We start from the raw sequence: 17,066 nt of genomic DNA on the forward strand, positions 1-17,066 counted from the left end.
TGAACGGAAAAAAAAAACCCTCACTCGCTCTCCTGACCAATAATGTTAGAGAATCATCTTTGTATTTATTTGTTTTCTTTCCTGTGTTGCCACACTTTAAACAAGACCTGATATTATCATATTACGCATAAGCAATGATGCATGTATTGACAAAATTTGTTCTGCCTCAGAGGACAAAGGGACTTTGTACTTTGTTCGAATGCTGGCGAGAAGGATCTTGGACCTTTTTGGTCAAAGTTTGCATGTTCTCCATATGCATTGGTTTGGCCTTTTTCTGTGGAATGAGTGTGTGAATCTGATGTATAATAGGTTTATTTGGCAGGATTGGGGTCAGTTATATTTGTATTTGCTTAATTGATAATTAATTACAACTATGCCTAAATTATGATTGTAATTGTATTTTTTTAATATGTTGCTGTGGTAATCATAATGAAATTGTAATTCATGTTCAGATACTTGACTTTGCAATTGTAATTGCCATAAAAATTCTATTAAAAATGTCAATTATGATGCAAAACTGGGGAACCATGTTACAGTTCTATGTACAGTTCGACACATGTGTAGTGAAGAGTTATTAAAATGTCCTTCATATCAAGCTTTCCCTCATTTTAAGTTTTAAAATATAAATATTAAAACCTATATTTTAATTGATTAGGACACCTAACAAGGTAACCAATAGATAGGAAACACGTTTGATGACAAATGCTAACAGAAAGCTAACACAAACTTTTCACTTTATTGGGTTATTATTTTCAGGCTCAGTAATTGTGATTATTTGTAATTGAACTTTAGTAATTGAGAACATAATTGTTATTGACTTTCTAAGGGTAAAAATCATTGTAATTTAGCAGTTCTGGTAACTAATCATAATTAATAAGTAATTGAACATGGGTATTTGTGAAAGTCATTTCAACTGAAAAATCAAACTGACCCTAAACCTGATCTTTGGTTTACTTTACAAAAATGGTTTTTGTTAAAGGTGCAGTCTGCAACTCTTATAAAAGTGACTTTTTGTCATAGTTGCTAAAGCTGTAACTATGTAAGGACAGCTTTACTTGCCAGAATGCACCACGACCGAGCAAAAAGCACCAATCAGAGCCAGGATTGTGTTTGATAGGCTGTCTGACAGCTGTTGCTCACAGTCCACGCCCTTTTCCTGTGGCGCCTTTTTTTTTTTTTTTTTTTTTTTTTTTTTTTAACAGTGTATGGTTTGGAGGAGTAGAAGATGGAATTAGTGACTTTTCTGCTTTAAAGGTAATTACTGCTGCTTGATTGACATTATGTTTGATCTGTAATTGTTACACTAAAACTCTGTAGTGCATGTGTTTGTTCATGTGCGCTCAGCAGCTTCTGTGTGGGCTGCTGTAAGTGACAGAGTTGCTGCTGCTGCTGAGGTGTGTGCACATAGAGAGAGAGAGGCGCTGCAGTTATATGCTTTTGACAGAGCATGTTATATTACTGTGATGTTGTTGTTTGGCTAACGTTAGCTTGTTAGCACCTCTGAGGAAGGGACTTTGGAAAGTTTGGAGGCAGGGGAGAGAGGGATCTGAGAGTTGCGGACTGCACCTTTAAATGAGTAGTCAAGTACACTTTTTGTACCAACCCTGTTAATAAAGAAAAGATGACTTTTTATTATTCAAAAAACCCAAAAACAAACGTGTCGCTCTTAATTTAGACATGGATGCTTTGCAGTTTACTGCATTTTACTTCCTGGATCTCACCGTCACTTTATGAACAGCAGTCTCTTGGGAACCGTTAGCCTGGTTGATGGATAGTTTGATGAGTAGACGGAGGAGTGGGAGAGGTAAAGTTGGATCCGGACTTTCAGGGCCGACATCCTAACAAACAGCAGACTTCCTTCAAACACGGTCAGGGGTTGTCAGGGTAGTGACAGGCTCTCTCCAAGGGTTATGACCTCTTCCTTTTGTGTGTCCCCTTGTAAGTATCTGCCCTGATGCTTTTTGAACTCACTCATCCATCCGTGACTTAGGTAGCTGCTCCTTAAGGGCCCCTGATCACTACATGTCTTTGAGTTATTTTTTCTTAGTTGACATCACGTGTGATGGGGTGGAACCATTGTGGCTAAACATAATAATGCAGTCCTATGTTTACTAGCACCTTCTTGGACAGAAAATTTAGTTCATAACAGCAACCTATACATTGTACGTTATTTGTACTTAGAACACATCCAAACGGAATTATGATCATAAAGAATTGTCTTTTGAAAGCGTGCAAAAGTCATGACCAGTTAGAATCACTTTCTTTTTGAGGCAGGTCACAAAAATAAATGTGTTGACACACATTTTAAAGAATCTCATTTTGTAAAAAAGTGGAATGAAACGGTATTTAGTGCCTCCTGAAGAGATTTATTTCTATAGTTTTTATCATTTCACCTTGTATTTTCAGTTCATGTTCTAATTGATCATTTCCATCATCATTAGTGTGATTACCATTTTTAACTAAAAATAAACATTTGAAAACCTCATATTTTTAATGCTTTCATTTGTTCATTTTCCACTTACTCTCTCTCCATTAGATTTTTATGTTTTCCATTACAGGTTTTTGCAAAATAAAAGCGATGTTTATAAATGTTGACAAAGTATAATTGCGCTTTGAACGTGTTTCCACTAAAGGTTGTTTTGGGGAGGAGCCTCGTAACTCCCATGAAATCTCATCTCGCGAGACTTTGCTGCAGTGGTTACAGAACTGGGCTTGTAACCAGAGGGTTGAAGGTTCAAATTCACTGTGGGCCATCACTGTGGGACCTTGAGTAAGTCCCCTACACCTAATTGCTTCCAGGACTCTCTTGAAAAAATGCTAAAAAATGTCCCGGTCTCCTTCTGTCTACTCATACCATTTTTTCGGAGAGAAGTGGTCATGTGGCCATGTACGTTACGTCACGTGACCTATGTCACGTTCTGTGATGTGTATTTGCGGAAAAAGTGTTTCCATAGCATTTTTGCGACACATCTCAATATCGAAACATCTGAAATTCCTCCATTAAAGCGTACATTTTTTTTTTTTTGCGATATTTTAGTATTTTTTCAAAATTCAGGTTTTTCCATTACTGGTTTTAATTGCGATATTCAGATTTTGCGCATTTCCAAGGTTAATGGAAACGCAGCTTCTGTCTAGTACCCCCTGTAGTGCCATTGCGTACACCTAGGGGTACACGTACCCCCACTTGAGAACACTGGGTTAGAGCAATGTGGTTCGGTTTAGGAGTTGCACGTTTCAACTAGAACCAAAGGGAAACTTCTGGAATGATTGAATGTGTTTTTGTTTGTACAATTTAAAAACATATATAAATTAATAATGGTTTGCATAAAAAAAGATAAACTTTGGGAATTTTGTATTAATAGCTAATTACTTAATGTGATTGTCATTACAAGTAATTATTTGCTTATTTACGTATTTCCTACAATTTAACTAATATTTGCTTATTCACGTATTTCCTACAATTTAACTTTTTATACTGTATGTATGGTTTATTAGGTGTTTGATCATTTGTATTACAACTTAGTGTGTGTGTGTGTGCGTGTGCATGTGCGAGTGCGTGTGTTTTGCACACAATGGGCAAGGCCGATCTCTTCTGTTTCTGATTAACTCCCTGTAAAAACACCTCTGTTCAGAACATCACAGCCTGTTCATCACACTCTCGCTCACATACACAAACACACACACACACACACACACACACACACACACACATGCTCGCATTCACACGTGTACACACACACACATGCTGCGCAGCTCCTGAAGGATCCCTGTTCGCGAGGGGGAGTCTACACCCATCATTCAAAGCCTCGAAGGACCCAGGAATGCTGACACACACATGCTCATTCACACACAAACACACACACAGGCACAAGCACGTCCACGTACACACAGAGACACACAAAGTGCTCTGTTTTCTTAGCTTTGATACACTTATGGAGTTCAGAGGTGAGAGGGCTGGAGGTAACACTGTGTTTTTCCAGAGCTTTCTAACCACCTAAATCTGCTTCCATACACACAAGGAGGTCCAGATGGCAGGGTGGAGAGACGCGCACACACACACACACACACACACACACACATATCTCAGATATAAAGCTGCTGGAGATTTTATATATATTGTCAGATAAAGACAGTGTAGTCCTCATAGATCAATAAAACAAAGATCACTTGCACAAAAGAAAAAAAAATGATGTTAAAGGTTGAAATTGCATGCTAGAAAATATGTTTTGATCACCACTGTAAACACATTATCATTGGCCTTGTGGGAAGTGGAGTCCCTTAGATGGATGCAAATGAAAGTTTTCATTTCTCTCTTACTGTGATTTCTTGTGCTTGTATGCTTTAAACCACATGCTATTTAGAGCATCCAATTCGGCCCACAGGAAAAAGTGAAAATGAGAGAGAAAACGTGAATTATTTTATTGTTTATATTATAATACAGTTGTAGATATCTCAAATTCACCAATTTAATGAAAATCTACAATATGTATGCGGTTTGCAGTTTTCCTTTCAAATGTTCCACAAAGATTGCAATTTCTCACAAATAAATCCTCTAAATTACATGGAAATTGGTTACAAAATGAAGTATTGTTTTAGGTAAAATTCCAGCAGGGACTGAAGTTAAAAACTAGAGTGCAATGATTTTAGTTAATTGAGATCAAACTGGTGCATATTTGGCCCCTGAACTAAAATGAGTTTGACATGCCTGCTTTAAACCATTTTTGTTTTAGTTTGTTCTCTGCATTCTTGGCATCAGAATGATGTAACAACACTTTTATACATTCGTCTTTGGGACTCCACATCCCATAATGCAAAATACAAAACTTCTCTGGCAGTGGAGCGCAAAACAAACTTTGAAGCAGCAATTTTAGTCACCAGCAAATTTAAAGTCAGTGTAAAGCAAAAATAAATGTATGTTATGACTCTGTCACATCACAGAAACGTGTTGTAGACCACTGAGTCAAATTTGAGAGATGAAAAAAATTGCATACATATAAAAGTATATAAAATTATGTCTCAAAACATGGAAAAACAAGCGCTTCTCCCTGCTCTGAGACGCTGGGGGCGTGTCAATTAGAGGTGCTGGAACCACGCCCATGCGCGGGAAGGGAGCCGCCTCCTGCTGTGTCTGTGGTAGAGAGCAATGTGAAAGCGGCTCCAGCGTCAATAGTGCTTCCAAGATTTCAGCGGAAAGGTCTGCTCCCCCGAGTCCGAATATGTGCATCCCTCCCGGGTAGAGTCAAAACTGCGCCCGCTAGAGGCGAAAAATTAAATTGCAGTGTGTAAACGCGCTCATTACATGAAAAATGTGGCACCAGTGGATGCATTTTATTTCAAATATGTGGTTTGTTTTTGGCTAGGGGTCGAATTGCGCCCGCTGGAGGCCGCGGAAGTCTGGTTTATGCTAATTTGGCTCCGTTACGTAACACGGCCCTGAATACATTTATGACGTGTTTAATGTGTTTTGAAGCAAATGTCAGACTTTGCTTTACACGGTCTTTAAGATTTTTCGTAAAAGGATAAGAGCACCTCCACTCTTGGTTCTCAGTTGAAAAGGGTTGGATGGTCAAGGAAGAGGTTTGCCTAAAGTAGAGGAAATCAAGTATCTCAGGAGTTGTTCATGATCGAAGAGGGAGCTGTAGATTAACCAGCGGATCAGAGGGGTATCTTAACCCAGATGGTGAAGCTTTACCAGTCAACCTACGTTTTAAGCCATACTTACCTCCATGAGCATAAGTAAGAGCCAGATAAGCGGCTGACAATGGAACAGACAATATAAAAGCGGTTAGTTAATATTCAGCAGATTCATGTTTGCTGCAGATTCAAGATGTAAGACCTTCATCACCTCAGCACCAGCTTTAGCAGCAGTGGTGCATTATGTAGAAACCTGATAGATAGATAGAACAAAGCTTAGCTCTTTGAAATCACAGCCAGCTGATAACAGTCGCATGTGATCAATGACTGAATTTATCACTCAGTGCTGTCATCCACACGCCCAATAACTTCCCTGCGTGCGTGCTTGTGTGTCTGTGTGTGTGTCTCTTGGCTGGCTACCCTTGTCTACCCCTTGAGATGCGATTGACGTTGTCTTTAGTGAGCAATTACAGCCACGGTGACTCCAGGAAAAGGTCAACGTTAGCTGGCTTTCAACACTGTAACCAAATGCCAACTGTGCGTATGTGTTCTGCACCCAAAATGCCAGCAGGGACACTATTCAGCTCGGCCCTCTCACACACACATCCCACCACCCGACATCTGACCCCCCCCAAATGGCAATTTGTAGATAATCTGCATTGCCTTCTGAATGATTAAAGAGAGCAGGAATGTTTCCAGGAAAAAAAAATCACATAATGGGAAAAAAGGTCGTATCTATAACTGGACCTGGTGCATGACAATAAAGGTTGCAGCATTTGTGCATGTGTCTAAGTCAGCATTGGGTTAAGGATAATTGATGGAAGTGGTTGTACAAATCTCTGCTTTGGTTTAAATGGTCTTTAGAAGCACAGCTGCATAAACTCAATTAACATTTGAGTTAATTAGCCACTGAAACATGGATGGATAAACAGCTGTCAGTTAGTTCCAGCCACTGCTGAGGATTAGGTAAATGTTACGACACTTTAAGTGATGCGGAAAACTGAGAGTCGAGTCTTTCGGGTGAAAATGCAGCTCTTCTTTGCCCAACAAGAGAAGTGGAAATAATTATCTTTTGGTTGACAAAAAATAAGCTTAAATTAGTCCTGGAGATGTGATTGTAACACAAGGTAACGGCCCAAATCCAAGTAATATCCAAGTTCACAGACCGTTTTTGGAGATTCCCTATCCTAAAACAAAGTACTGTAATTTCCAGACTTTAAATCGCACAGCTATACTGGCCGCATTCCAATAATTTATCAGTTTTTCAAAAAAAATCCATACAAAGACCACATCGTCACATAGGCCGCACTCTATTGGCTAATGAGGGTGCCTTACAGACGACTCGGCCAATCAGAACGGGCAGGTTGGCGGGCTGATATACTTCTGTTCGCTTTAACAGAGAGAGATAACACACACAAAAAAACGGAGCAAAGGATCGCGATTTATAATTCCTATAACGCGGAAGTAAGTGCTGGTGGAGCTGCAAACAAAACGCTGCCTTATTCACCATAAGAAACCACCACACCACTGAGTATGCAGCATTTAAAGCTAGAAATCAAGCTAATGCTAGTGCTAAAGCTAAGCTAGCGCAGTAAAGAGCCATTGGGCTACTGTTGCAAACTTGCATTACTACTAGTGTGGAATTATTCTACAATATTCACTCATGACAGTAAAATAGACCATCCTAAGTTAGTCTACTGCAGTAATTCCTCTCTCAACCAGTAGAAAATGCTGTGAACACCTGATTATGCATGATAAAATAAATAAATAAAATACCGTCATATATCGTGAAACGTTAGAATTTTGAAAAAGACAAATACATTTATGGTGTATGCTGCCCTCGTACAATGTAGAAAGAACACTCCGTTTAGTTGTTAGATAGCTGTACTTTATTGACTAACTGCACTATAAACATAAGCCTTGCTACACTGTCCCGGTCACCGTGTCGGACTCTACTCAGGTCTAACAGGCACGCATCGGCCGCACACATGCACTCACTCACATCCACGCACTGAGTTGCCTGACCTAAAACACATCTCACAACATTTCTTTCTGTTATAAACTGGCTGATTTTTGCTGTATCCAGGCTGTTCTGATCTCCGCTACCGCTCTGTTCTTCTGTTCTCCTTACGTAAGCTTCACCATCAGCTTCAGAGTCCAGGGTGTGTGCATGACCAAATGACCCATTAGAATGATTCAGTGGGGCCACTCGATTTAAGGGTTAGGGTTAGTTTATACAGTTTATTTGGTCCATATTAACAGTAATTTCATTGGTCTGTGATGGAGCTACAGTTTTGTGGCAACAAGAAGCTTGTAAAACCAGAAAAAATTCACAAATTAGCCACGTCATTGTTTAAGCCAGGGTTCACAGCGTGGGGAAAAAAGTAGCGCCTTGTTGTCCGGAAATTACGGTAACTAAAGTAAAATGTATTGCGTCTGACAACGTACTATAACCAAAATGTGAACAGTATTAATAGTGGTATTCTCAGTGATGTTTGTAGTGATTATAGTCACTTTTTGACACGATTGAGCTATTCATATGAATCTTGGAGGAAAATGAATTTGAAATTTGCTTAAAGGGCCTATATCATGCGAAATCAACGTTTTTGAGCTTTTAACCTAGTTACAATGTTAATTCCTGATCAAAAACACCCCCAAAATATTATGGGGCTTCCTTCCTGCATCTCTGAGCAATCCGCACTAATCCTGCTAAATGAGCAGTAAGACTTTTGTTACATCACAAAAGTCTGAACAGCACCCTCCAGGAAGTGCTCACTGCCTGCCGCACTATCCTTTGTATCGTCTTTGACTTGATCTGACGTGTTTATGAAACAATGTAACGCAGCAGTTGGACAAAACAAATGACTATCACCTTAAATGCACTATTCCTGTAGTTAATAAAGATAATAATAATAAAGCTTAACATTCTGGTGTTTGAAGCAGCTGAATGACTCCGCTGCAGCTGTAATAAACACACAGCCTGAAGCGCTGAGACGGACTCACAATCACAATAGCCACTAAAATACCCATGTGTTTTACTGTAATGTACAGTTTTTTAGCTGAAAACAATAACAGTATGTGGATAGCAAAAGAAAAATTGCTCTGGTGATCACTGATCTGCCTCGCGAGAGAAGTGAAGTCAGCGTCTACAGACATGCCTACTCATGAATATGCATAAGCAGGCTCAAATCAGCCTGTTTGTGTATTGCGCAGAAAGTCACTTTTCAGAGGGCTAAAACTTTGGAAAATAGGCAAGTTTGGGAAAATAAACCTCAAATACTACGGTATGTTGTTGGGGTTCTTAGAACAAATGAAGATAGGTGAAAAATAGCATGATAGAGGACCTTTAGGGCAAGAGCATAACTTTTTTTCGCAACCCAAATGAAGTCAGTGCCAATTCTTAAGTTTATCTTGGTGCATTTGTGTTATTTATTTATTTTTTTATATATAGCTTGTTCTTGAAGCTATAGGACTTCTCTGTTATAGTGTTCTTTGGTCACTGTTTTATCCTTGGCTATATTAGACAGTCTTTGCTGTTTATGGACAGCCCATTGCTCCAGATGGTGAGTCGTGCTGCCATGAGTCAGTACAGTATGTGAAGCCAGCAGACAGGAAAATGTTTGATTATTTAACATGTGCTTTGCTGTCAGAATCTGATGTTTTCTGCATCTAAAAATCAAGCAGTTACCTGCAGCACCATCCCAGCAGGTAATACACCCCTGTGCCAACATCATATATTTTGTAATTGCCCATGTGATCCATAAATCACAGTTTGGTAGATACCCTTTAGGAGTTTGATCAGTATTTTTCATAAGGGAAATCTGTTGTTTTCTTTTGATTTTTAAAGAGCGAGTGCTGTTTTTTCCCCCCCACATGACGCATAACTCTGGGACAAAAGTCTTCATTTGCAATTCCCAGCTGATGGCCTCATGGACAACAACCCAGCTCATCCATCGTTTGCTGCGTCTTTATGTTTGATAGCTAAAGCTGTTGTTCCTGAGGGCTGTAGCAATATATCAGAGCTCATTTATGACCCCGGGGAGCACTTCTTTTTATTTTCACCGCAGACATATTTGTAATGAACTATTTTTTTTTTTTTTTGTCCAAGAGCTGCTGACAGAGAAATATTTACTTGAATTTTGTGGAGAAAAACACCAAACGAGAATTTTTTGTGTAAATTCTGGAAGCGGTTAGAGCATGGCTGAACTTTCTTATTAAATTATTGTCCAGAAAGTTTTAATACTTCATGACAAGATCCGGCTTAATTGTTGACTGGGCGCAAGTAAATGATTTGGGACAGTTTCAGGCCAAAAGTCTCTATGTGCACTTTTTAAATAGGTGGATGCGTTCTATCTTTACTCACACCGCTGCCTGCCTGGTGTATTTCCCTCCTGGCTTTCCAATTTAAATGCTAATGTTCCCAAATCGGACCCCACAAAGACGCACAGACAAAAGTCATTTGACGCAGATGAATTATATATTTTAATTAAGAGGCTGGTAGATTGGTGCCTATTCAGCCATTTCCCCTCCAATAAGAAATGAATAAATACATGTGGAATAATAGAAGGTAGAAGAAAAGAATAAATGGGAGGGTCAGCGGAGGGGCGGACGCTTGGTTGAAGATGGCAGAGTTGGTATTGAATTTATGTGATTGCAGCGCTAACCGCCCGTGGGCCGTCATTATGCTAGCGATCTGAGGCTGTCACATTCCAAAACTGTATTGTTTTATGATAGACAGGCTATAATACCCCCACAGTTTTAGCCACACACACACGCGCACACATTCTGTGTACTCTGCACCCAATAAGTTTGAAATGCATGCAAGCACACACGTCATTTGGGTTTTGATGAGTGAACCCGTACTTATAAAATGAAGAGCAGAGATTGGGGGGATTGTGATGCTCTGACAAGGGATGCAATTTTAATTTCACCCCCGTCACTCTTCTCAATATCCCCTCAGATTAAATACATATGAACTGCCAATCACTCACACTCACATATACAGTAGATAAATGAGCGTACTCACACACACACACACACTCACACACACACACAAGCAATCTTTTAGTCATTCAGTAATTACATGCATGATGGAAAAAGTAAAATCCAAAAGTATTAACCACAGCAAAAAGCATCCAATCCCAAAATGTATGATATGTCAGATATTAAATTTTTTTTGGTTTAATGTTGTTTTTTAATAATAACGTGGCCGCAATATTTCAGAAAGTTGGAGTAATGACTTTATTTCAAAGCAACCCAGTTTCTTCACAAAGAAAATATATTGATTTGCTTTGCATACTGTAGTTCTTTTTTTTCGTTGGGGGGTGTGTGTGTGTGTGTGTGTGTTGCCCCTAGGTAGTTTTTCAGGGTGGTCCTAGTATATTTCAAAAACACATTAAAAGCTAATTAAAGTCTGCAACATTTTAATGTGTATTTTCAAAAGTATCCACACAGAGATTAGCAAGGTACTCGAAAACAGCTAAACTAACAAATATGGCTCCTGATGATGAGATGTCCCTTTATAACCAGTAACACCTTATTTTACCTTGACTTTGTTCATGAAGATATGACCCTGAGATGCGTTTTTCTTGATGGAACACCAGAGACGTTTTTGTATGAGGTTTGCATGTTCTCCTCACATGTTTTCCTGCTATTCCAGCTTCCTCCCAGTCCAAAAACATGCATGTTAGAGCGATTGCTGTCTGTAAATTGCCTATATGAGTTGCTGTATATATAGATTGGAGTGATTGTAAAGTTTTGTGCCCAGTATGAGCTGGGAAAGGCACCAGTAGATTCCTGTAACGTTGCACAAATCCAGAAGATGAATGAATGAAATAATAAATATATATTTTAGATATACCCAACAAGACAAGCTTTTACTTTTGACAAGCAAAGTTTAGTCCTATAAAAAATAAAAGTTGAATGCACTTTGGTGTACTTTCATTCTCATTACAATGACTCTAAAAGCCTTTTTGTGTTGGGAGTTTTTTTTTTTTTTTTTGCAGATCCAGATATGAGTTGGTTGTGTTCATGTTCAGATTTAACAATGAGAGACAGAAGAACTATGAAGGGTTGGATATGACAAGGGGAAATTAGGAGGCGCAACCAAAAAAAAAAAGGAGAGAAAGAGAGTGAGAGGGCGGATGGGAAAAGCAGAATAAAAGTGTCTGGAGCCAAACAAAAAACACGGGGTAATGGGATACGACAGAGGTTTTTTAGCAGCTGGAGGCTCGCATAAAAAGAACAAGGGAAGTCACTTTTCTTTCTTTGCCTCTATTCCGAGTGTGCACTGTGTTCTTTTCTTCACAGACACACACACACACACACACCTTACTCACAGCGAGTCTCAAGACAACCTTTATCTGTAACAGAGCCGGTAATTTCAAATGAGTGAACAGTGCTGGGCTCAGCACATGGTCAGAACAGCGGATGGAGGGAAGAATATTTCTCCATTTTCCACCCTTCTTAATTGTAGCTCTGTGGTATTAGATGGTACAATAATAATATTGACACATAAACTGAGTTAGGTTGATAAGAGTCTATATAAAAAAAAAAAATAAATTAGGAAGAATACTAGATTTAAAATGGAGTCTTTATGGAAGAACCAAAACCATGTGAGAGTGACGGTGAGCAGCACCAAATACAGCTGGTTAGCTCATGAAAAATCAAGGTTAAAGAGTCAAATTTTTGCACTGAATTAGATTATACGAGTCCTCTGAGAGTCTGCTGTTAATACTCCAGGGACGTGAACTCGGCAAATGCAGAATTAAGGAAAGAAAAACCCTCAGGACTTGGAACAATTCGGTTGATAGAGAAGTTGACAGACTCGTGGTAGCCAAAATGGCTTATTATGGGACCAAGTAAGCGTGTGTTGGCTGAAAACTAAATTTAGCGGTGAAATCTGTGCAACATAGAGATTTTAAGTATTTGTACCTCACTTTGTTGTTCAGAAGATCTCCACTGACTTCACCAAACATGTAGTGTTTAAAAAGCCGAAACATCCCGTGATTCAAAGGAACACTACTACTGATGATGTGTCCCAAATGTACGTCCTTCCCATATCTGAGACACAGCCTCATGTCACTACCACCTTTTGGCACAAAGGACGGTTTAACATCACGTTCCGTGTTTATTGATTCAAGGATGATATTGGTCTGGTGAAGGGTGGACTTCTACTTCTTATTGGTGGCTGTAAATGAACAGATTTGTGCAATAGCGCCCCCTCACTGGTCAGAAGTTGAATTGTTATTAAAGATTCCGTTCTCCTTTCTTGGTTATTGGCGTGTTGCAACCAACTTGAATACTTGAACACTCATTTTTAAAGTCTCATGGCTCACAAGTACGATCAACACCAAATGTCAGCCGATTGGCATATTGGGTAAACATGCTGACGTTAAATTGTATTGCTTTCAAAGGATGAATCTGCAAAGGATTTCATCCTAATTGTGATGTATAATGAAAAGAATGATCACATCTTTGTTACCAGTTGATACAGGAGTGTCCATAGTATTCTGTACGTTGGTCAAAAAATAGTTATCGTAGGAGTTTAAATGGTTGAGTTTGTCCTGCCTCGACCTGATTTATTCAAAACACAATGTATTTGAAAATACAGAGCCAGGCTTCCAAAAATACAAATGCCATATTGGATTGATGGTGCCTTATTGTGAGCCAGAATTTTCGCACAACCCGACCACCTGAGAATAGCTGTTTCTGGGTTTAAAATGAGCTCCTGCCTAAAAAATAATTAAAAAAACTTTGGACCAAAACCTATTAAGTCTGGTGCAAAGCCAGAACATGTGCGCCAGGGTACCCAGTGGTTACTTGCATTTAACAGTTTTCTTTTCTTTTTTTCAAATTAAAAAGTGCAGCAATAAAACAAACAAACACATGGAAGGAAGTATACCCTCGGAAACATACTGTTAGTTAATTTTCATAAAGTTGTAGTTCTGCTGTATATGCAGCACAGTATAGAGTAGACCAAATTGATCTCAATGAGCATTCCCCTTTTATGCTGCGTTCACGCTGAATGCGTCTTCTGCGGCACGGGACGCATCTGCCGCACAAAACGTTCCGCAAGTTTTGCAGGATCAAAAAATGTCCCCATTCGCTTCATATGCGCGTCTGAAGTGAAGCACCGCCCACCAGCGACACGTCCAACTCGGTGAGTTTCACTGCCTGCTGAAGCCAGGAGCTGCACTCCTTTTTCTCCTCTAACAAACATAAACCACCAGTGAAAAAAGCCAGTGTGATTAGCGGCGAATGCTATCCTAGCTCAGTGCCGACTTTCAAAGATAAAAACTACAGAGAGAACTTTTACCTGCTACTTCCACCTCCTCGCTGATTCTCCTCCTCACCAAATCCTTCCTAGTCCGGTCCCGGTTATAAAGGCCGCGTCATACAGCTCCAGGTGGTCACACACAGCTTCTACTCCATGGTTGAATGGGTGAACAGACCGGTGTCCGTGTTGATGGCCTGACGTCATTGTCATTGCGAATGTGCGAATATGACAAAAAATCGGGAGCGCGCTCACACGGCCAACGCTCTTGACACGCGGATCAGACCACACAGTCGCACTGAAAAGATTTTGCATCTGGGACGCGTCTATCCATTGACTTTGTATGTAATCTGGTCATTTTGTGACACATCCGATGTGAACGCAGCATTAGTTTTATTCTACAGGCCTACATTTTGTTATCCTTGGACTTCTAAATGATAGTTTTATTAAACTGAATGAAGAAACAGCCAATCAGAGAGATATTTTTTTGTTTGTTTGTTCATTAGGATCCCCATTAGCTTAAGCATAAGCTATCAGCTATTACGGGGTCCACAAATTGCACAATAATACAATTTATACAATGAAAATAATAATCACATTAGACCAACAAAACAGACATTTCAACAAGTACAACTCAAACAAAATACACAACAGACATAAATGCTCCGAACTATTAGAATTATTGTTTGTCACTAAAGTTTCTTAATAAATAAATAATCTATTTAAATTACGAAGATTATGTTGTGCTTTTTTTGTTTTACTTTGGAGATGATTCAAAAAGAGAGCTCCCTGTATTATTATTATTATTATTTTTAAAGTAATAGTAAAGCATGAACTTTTTGCTTTGTTACATTGTAAAGAAAATGTCCATTCCCAGTGATCATTATCTTAGTATTAAGCGCAAAGATCACTACTTTTTGTCCTTTCTTCACAGTCTGATTGTGAGATTCAATCAGTTGTGTCCACATTCGATTTAAAGTTTGTATCACACAAAGTTTGTTTGTGTGCTGCAATTGTTTATAGCGTGCTATTCCTTTAAGAACTGCTGGCCGAAGCCCATCCCAGAGGATGGACCCATTAGGGTGATGAACAGAATGAAAGAGAGGAAAGAGAAACAGAAGGATGCACAGAGGTTATTGCAGTGCTAAAGATAAGAGTGTGGGACGTGAACGAAAAAAGGAGTTTGTAGTTTGAGGAAATCAGAACGTCCAAGGAGAGGGGGGAAAAAAAATCCAGGAATTGGAATAGTAAACAGAGACAGAGACTCTTCGTCTTCTTTCTCTCTCTCTGTCCCATCACTTTTCATGGTGTTTTAGGCGTCTATCAGTCTGTCAGTCAATCAGGACCACAGGCGAATGCGCTCCCTGGTGGGCTCACCGTCCCTGACCCATGCTGATGACTTTGTTGTGTGTGTGTCTGCAGATGGCAAACCTTGTGACATCGCTGTGCTGTGTAGTCTTCGCCGCGGTGGTGGTAGCCTACGCTCAGAGGCGCAGTCAGCTTGGTGAGTATGCATTTTATCATGTCTTTGTGGCTGTCTACAGAGGCCTGCTCAGTTTATCCTCGTATTACCCTCTCTGGTGAACCCTGAGTGGACTCCAAATCTGTATTCCAGACTTTCTCATTTCTACTTTACTGTACTCGGCTCGTCTCTGAATCTGGTTTCTGGATTATGGTTTATTTCCAGGTGTTTTACTCTGCTGCTTTTTACATTTGCTCCAATATAGCAAATAACTTTTTTTCTTTTTTTTTTCTCCAAAGTTATTAGGATATTTAACGTTGTAAGCTTATATGAGATGAGTTGTTATGATCTTTTCCCCAATTGGTTAATGAGGTATATGTGTTGACTTGTGCTATACTGTAGGTTTCAGGTTGATTTTTGTATTGTCACTAAATTTAGAATTAAAGTTATGCCTTTGGTAAAGTAGAAATAGTTTTGGGCTTCTTTACTCAGAAACAAAGCTAACAGTCAGGTTGTTTTTCCCTTATTTCCTCCACATTCATATTTTGGCTACATGGCCAAGACTAATTCCATGCTTTTTATGACTTGAACAAAGAAGCCAGTCAGGTCGGCTAATGATAATGGGTTTGTTTCCAAGGGTTTGTCTTGATTTCAGAAAATAAGATGCAAAGTGAGAGATGTAATCCAGGAATGTCTTTTCTAAGAACTCACACAGGATGCTCGGCTATGAGCTGAATTGTGTTGTTTGTTTGTGTGTGTGTGTGTGTGTGTGTGTGTGTGTCTGTGCGTGTGCGTGTGCGTGTGCGTGTCTGGAGTGTAAATGAAGAAGCATTGGGTTTATTACCCAATAGTTGTTGGTTGTTTAAATCAGCTGACCTGAAGACAAGAGGCTAGAGAAGTCAATAAGTTCTCAGTGACGCACATCTCTGTGTCACGAGGACTACAGAACGAAAGCGCACACACACACACACAAACATCAACACAACAGAAAGAGCAAGGATGAAAATAGAAATGCTGATCTTAACACATTACTCTATCCAGAGCTTAGGGCTCTAAATCAGAATAAACACAGACGCAAAGCTTTTAAATGCTGTTATCGTTCAGATTTGTTTATTCTCTATATTTATATTTTTAAAACTTGTGCGCACAGTATTTTCTCTTCATACTTTTGGTCACATGTCCTGTTTGTTTCTTCTCAAAATATATGTATTTTGAGGAGTGGTACCCCTAGTTTTACATACATACTTATTTAAAGCTACTGAAATAACTCAAATCTGTTTAAATGGTACAGTACACAAATGGCGCATTTGCTGACACAGACATTATCAATCATGTTCAGTAAAGAAAAGAGTAAACTCGCCTACCAAACATAGATTTTACCAATACAGAAAAATGACAGGGTCTTGAGATCCGCTCATAGAATATCAACAAGCATTAACGGAGAAGTAGTCATTTGAAAAATGCCCCCGTGGCACATACGGAGTATTGGCCCCATTTATATATTGGTATGTGCCAATGATTCGGTATCACCAACCGTCGTAATATTTGACTCGCAAATACATGAGAAATTGACTTTTGTTTTTTTTCTCCTTTGGGGCTTCCCTGGACCCCACATCGAAAGTTGGGCTCCGAGCGTCAATGCGTACACATTGATTATATCTACCAAATTTCAGCCCGATTCGTTCACGATTAACA

General features: G+C 39.3%; 1 protein-coding gene across 2 annotated transcripts in view; it reads left to right on the forward strand.

Moving 5' to 3' along the window:
• Positions 1 to 17,066, forward strand: part of cntfr (ciliary neurotrophic factor receptor) — a 330,218-nt gene that overhangs the window by 116,926 nt on the left and 196,226 nt on the right. The window contains exon 3 of one of the 2 annotated variants that reach the window (XM_028463551.1): positions 15,332 to 15,413. In XM_028463551.1, coding sequence (XP_028319352.1) covers positions 15,332 to 15,413 — 82 coding nt within the window. Of the gene's footprint in view, positions 1 to 14,967; positions 15,414 to 17,066 lie in introns of those variants that run through there. The other variant, XM_028463550.1, reaches the window with a different exon arrangement.

The sequence above is a fragment of the Gouania willdenowi genome, chromosome 12, assembly GCF_900634775.1.
Source record: "Gouania willdenowi chromosome 12, fGouWil2.1, whole genome shotgun sequence".
Taxonomy (NCBI): Eukaryota; Metazoa; Chordata; class Actinopteri; order Blenniiformes; family Gobiesocidae; genus Gouania; species Gouania willdenowi.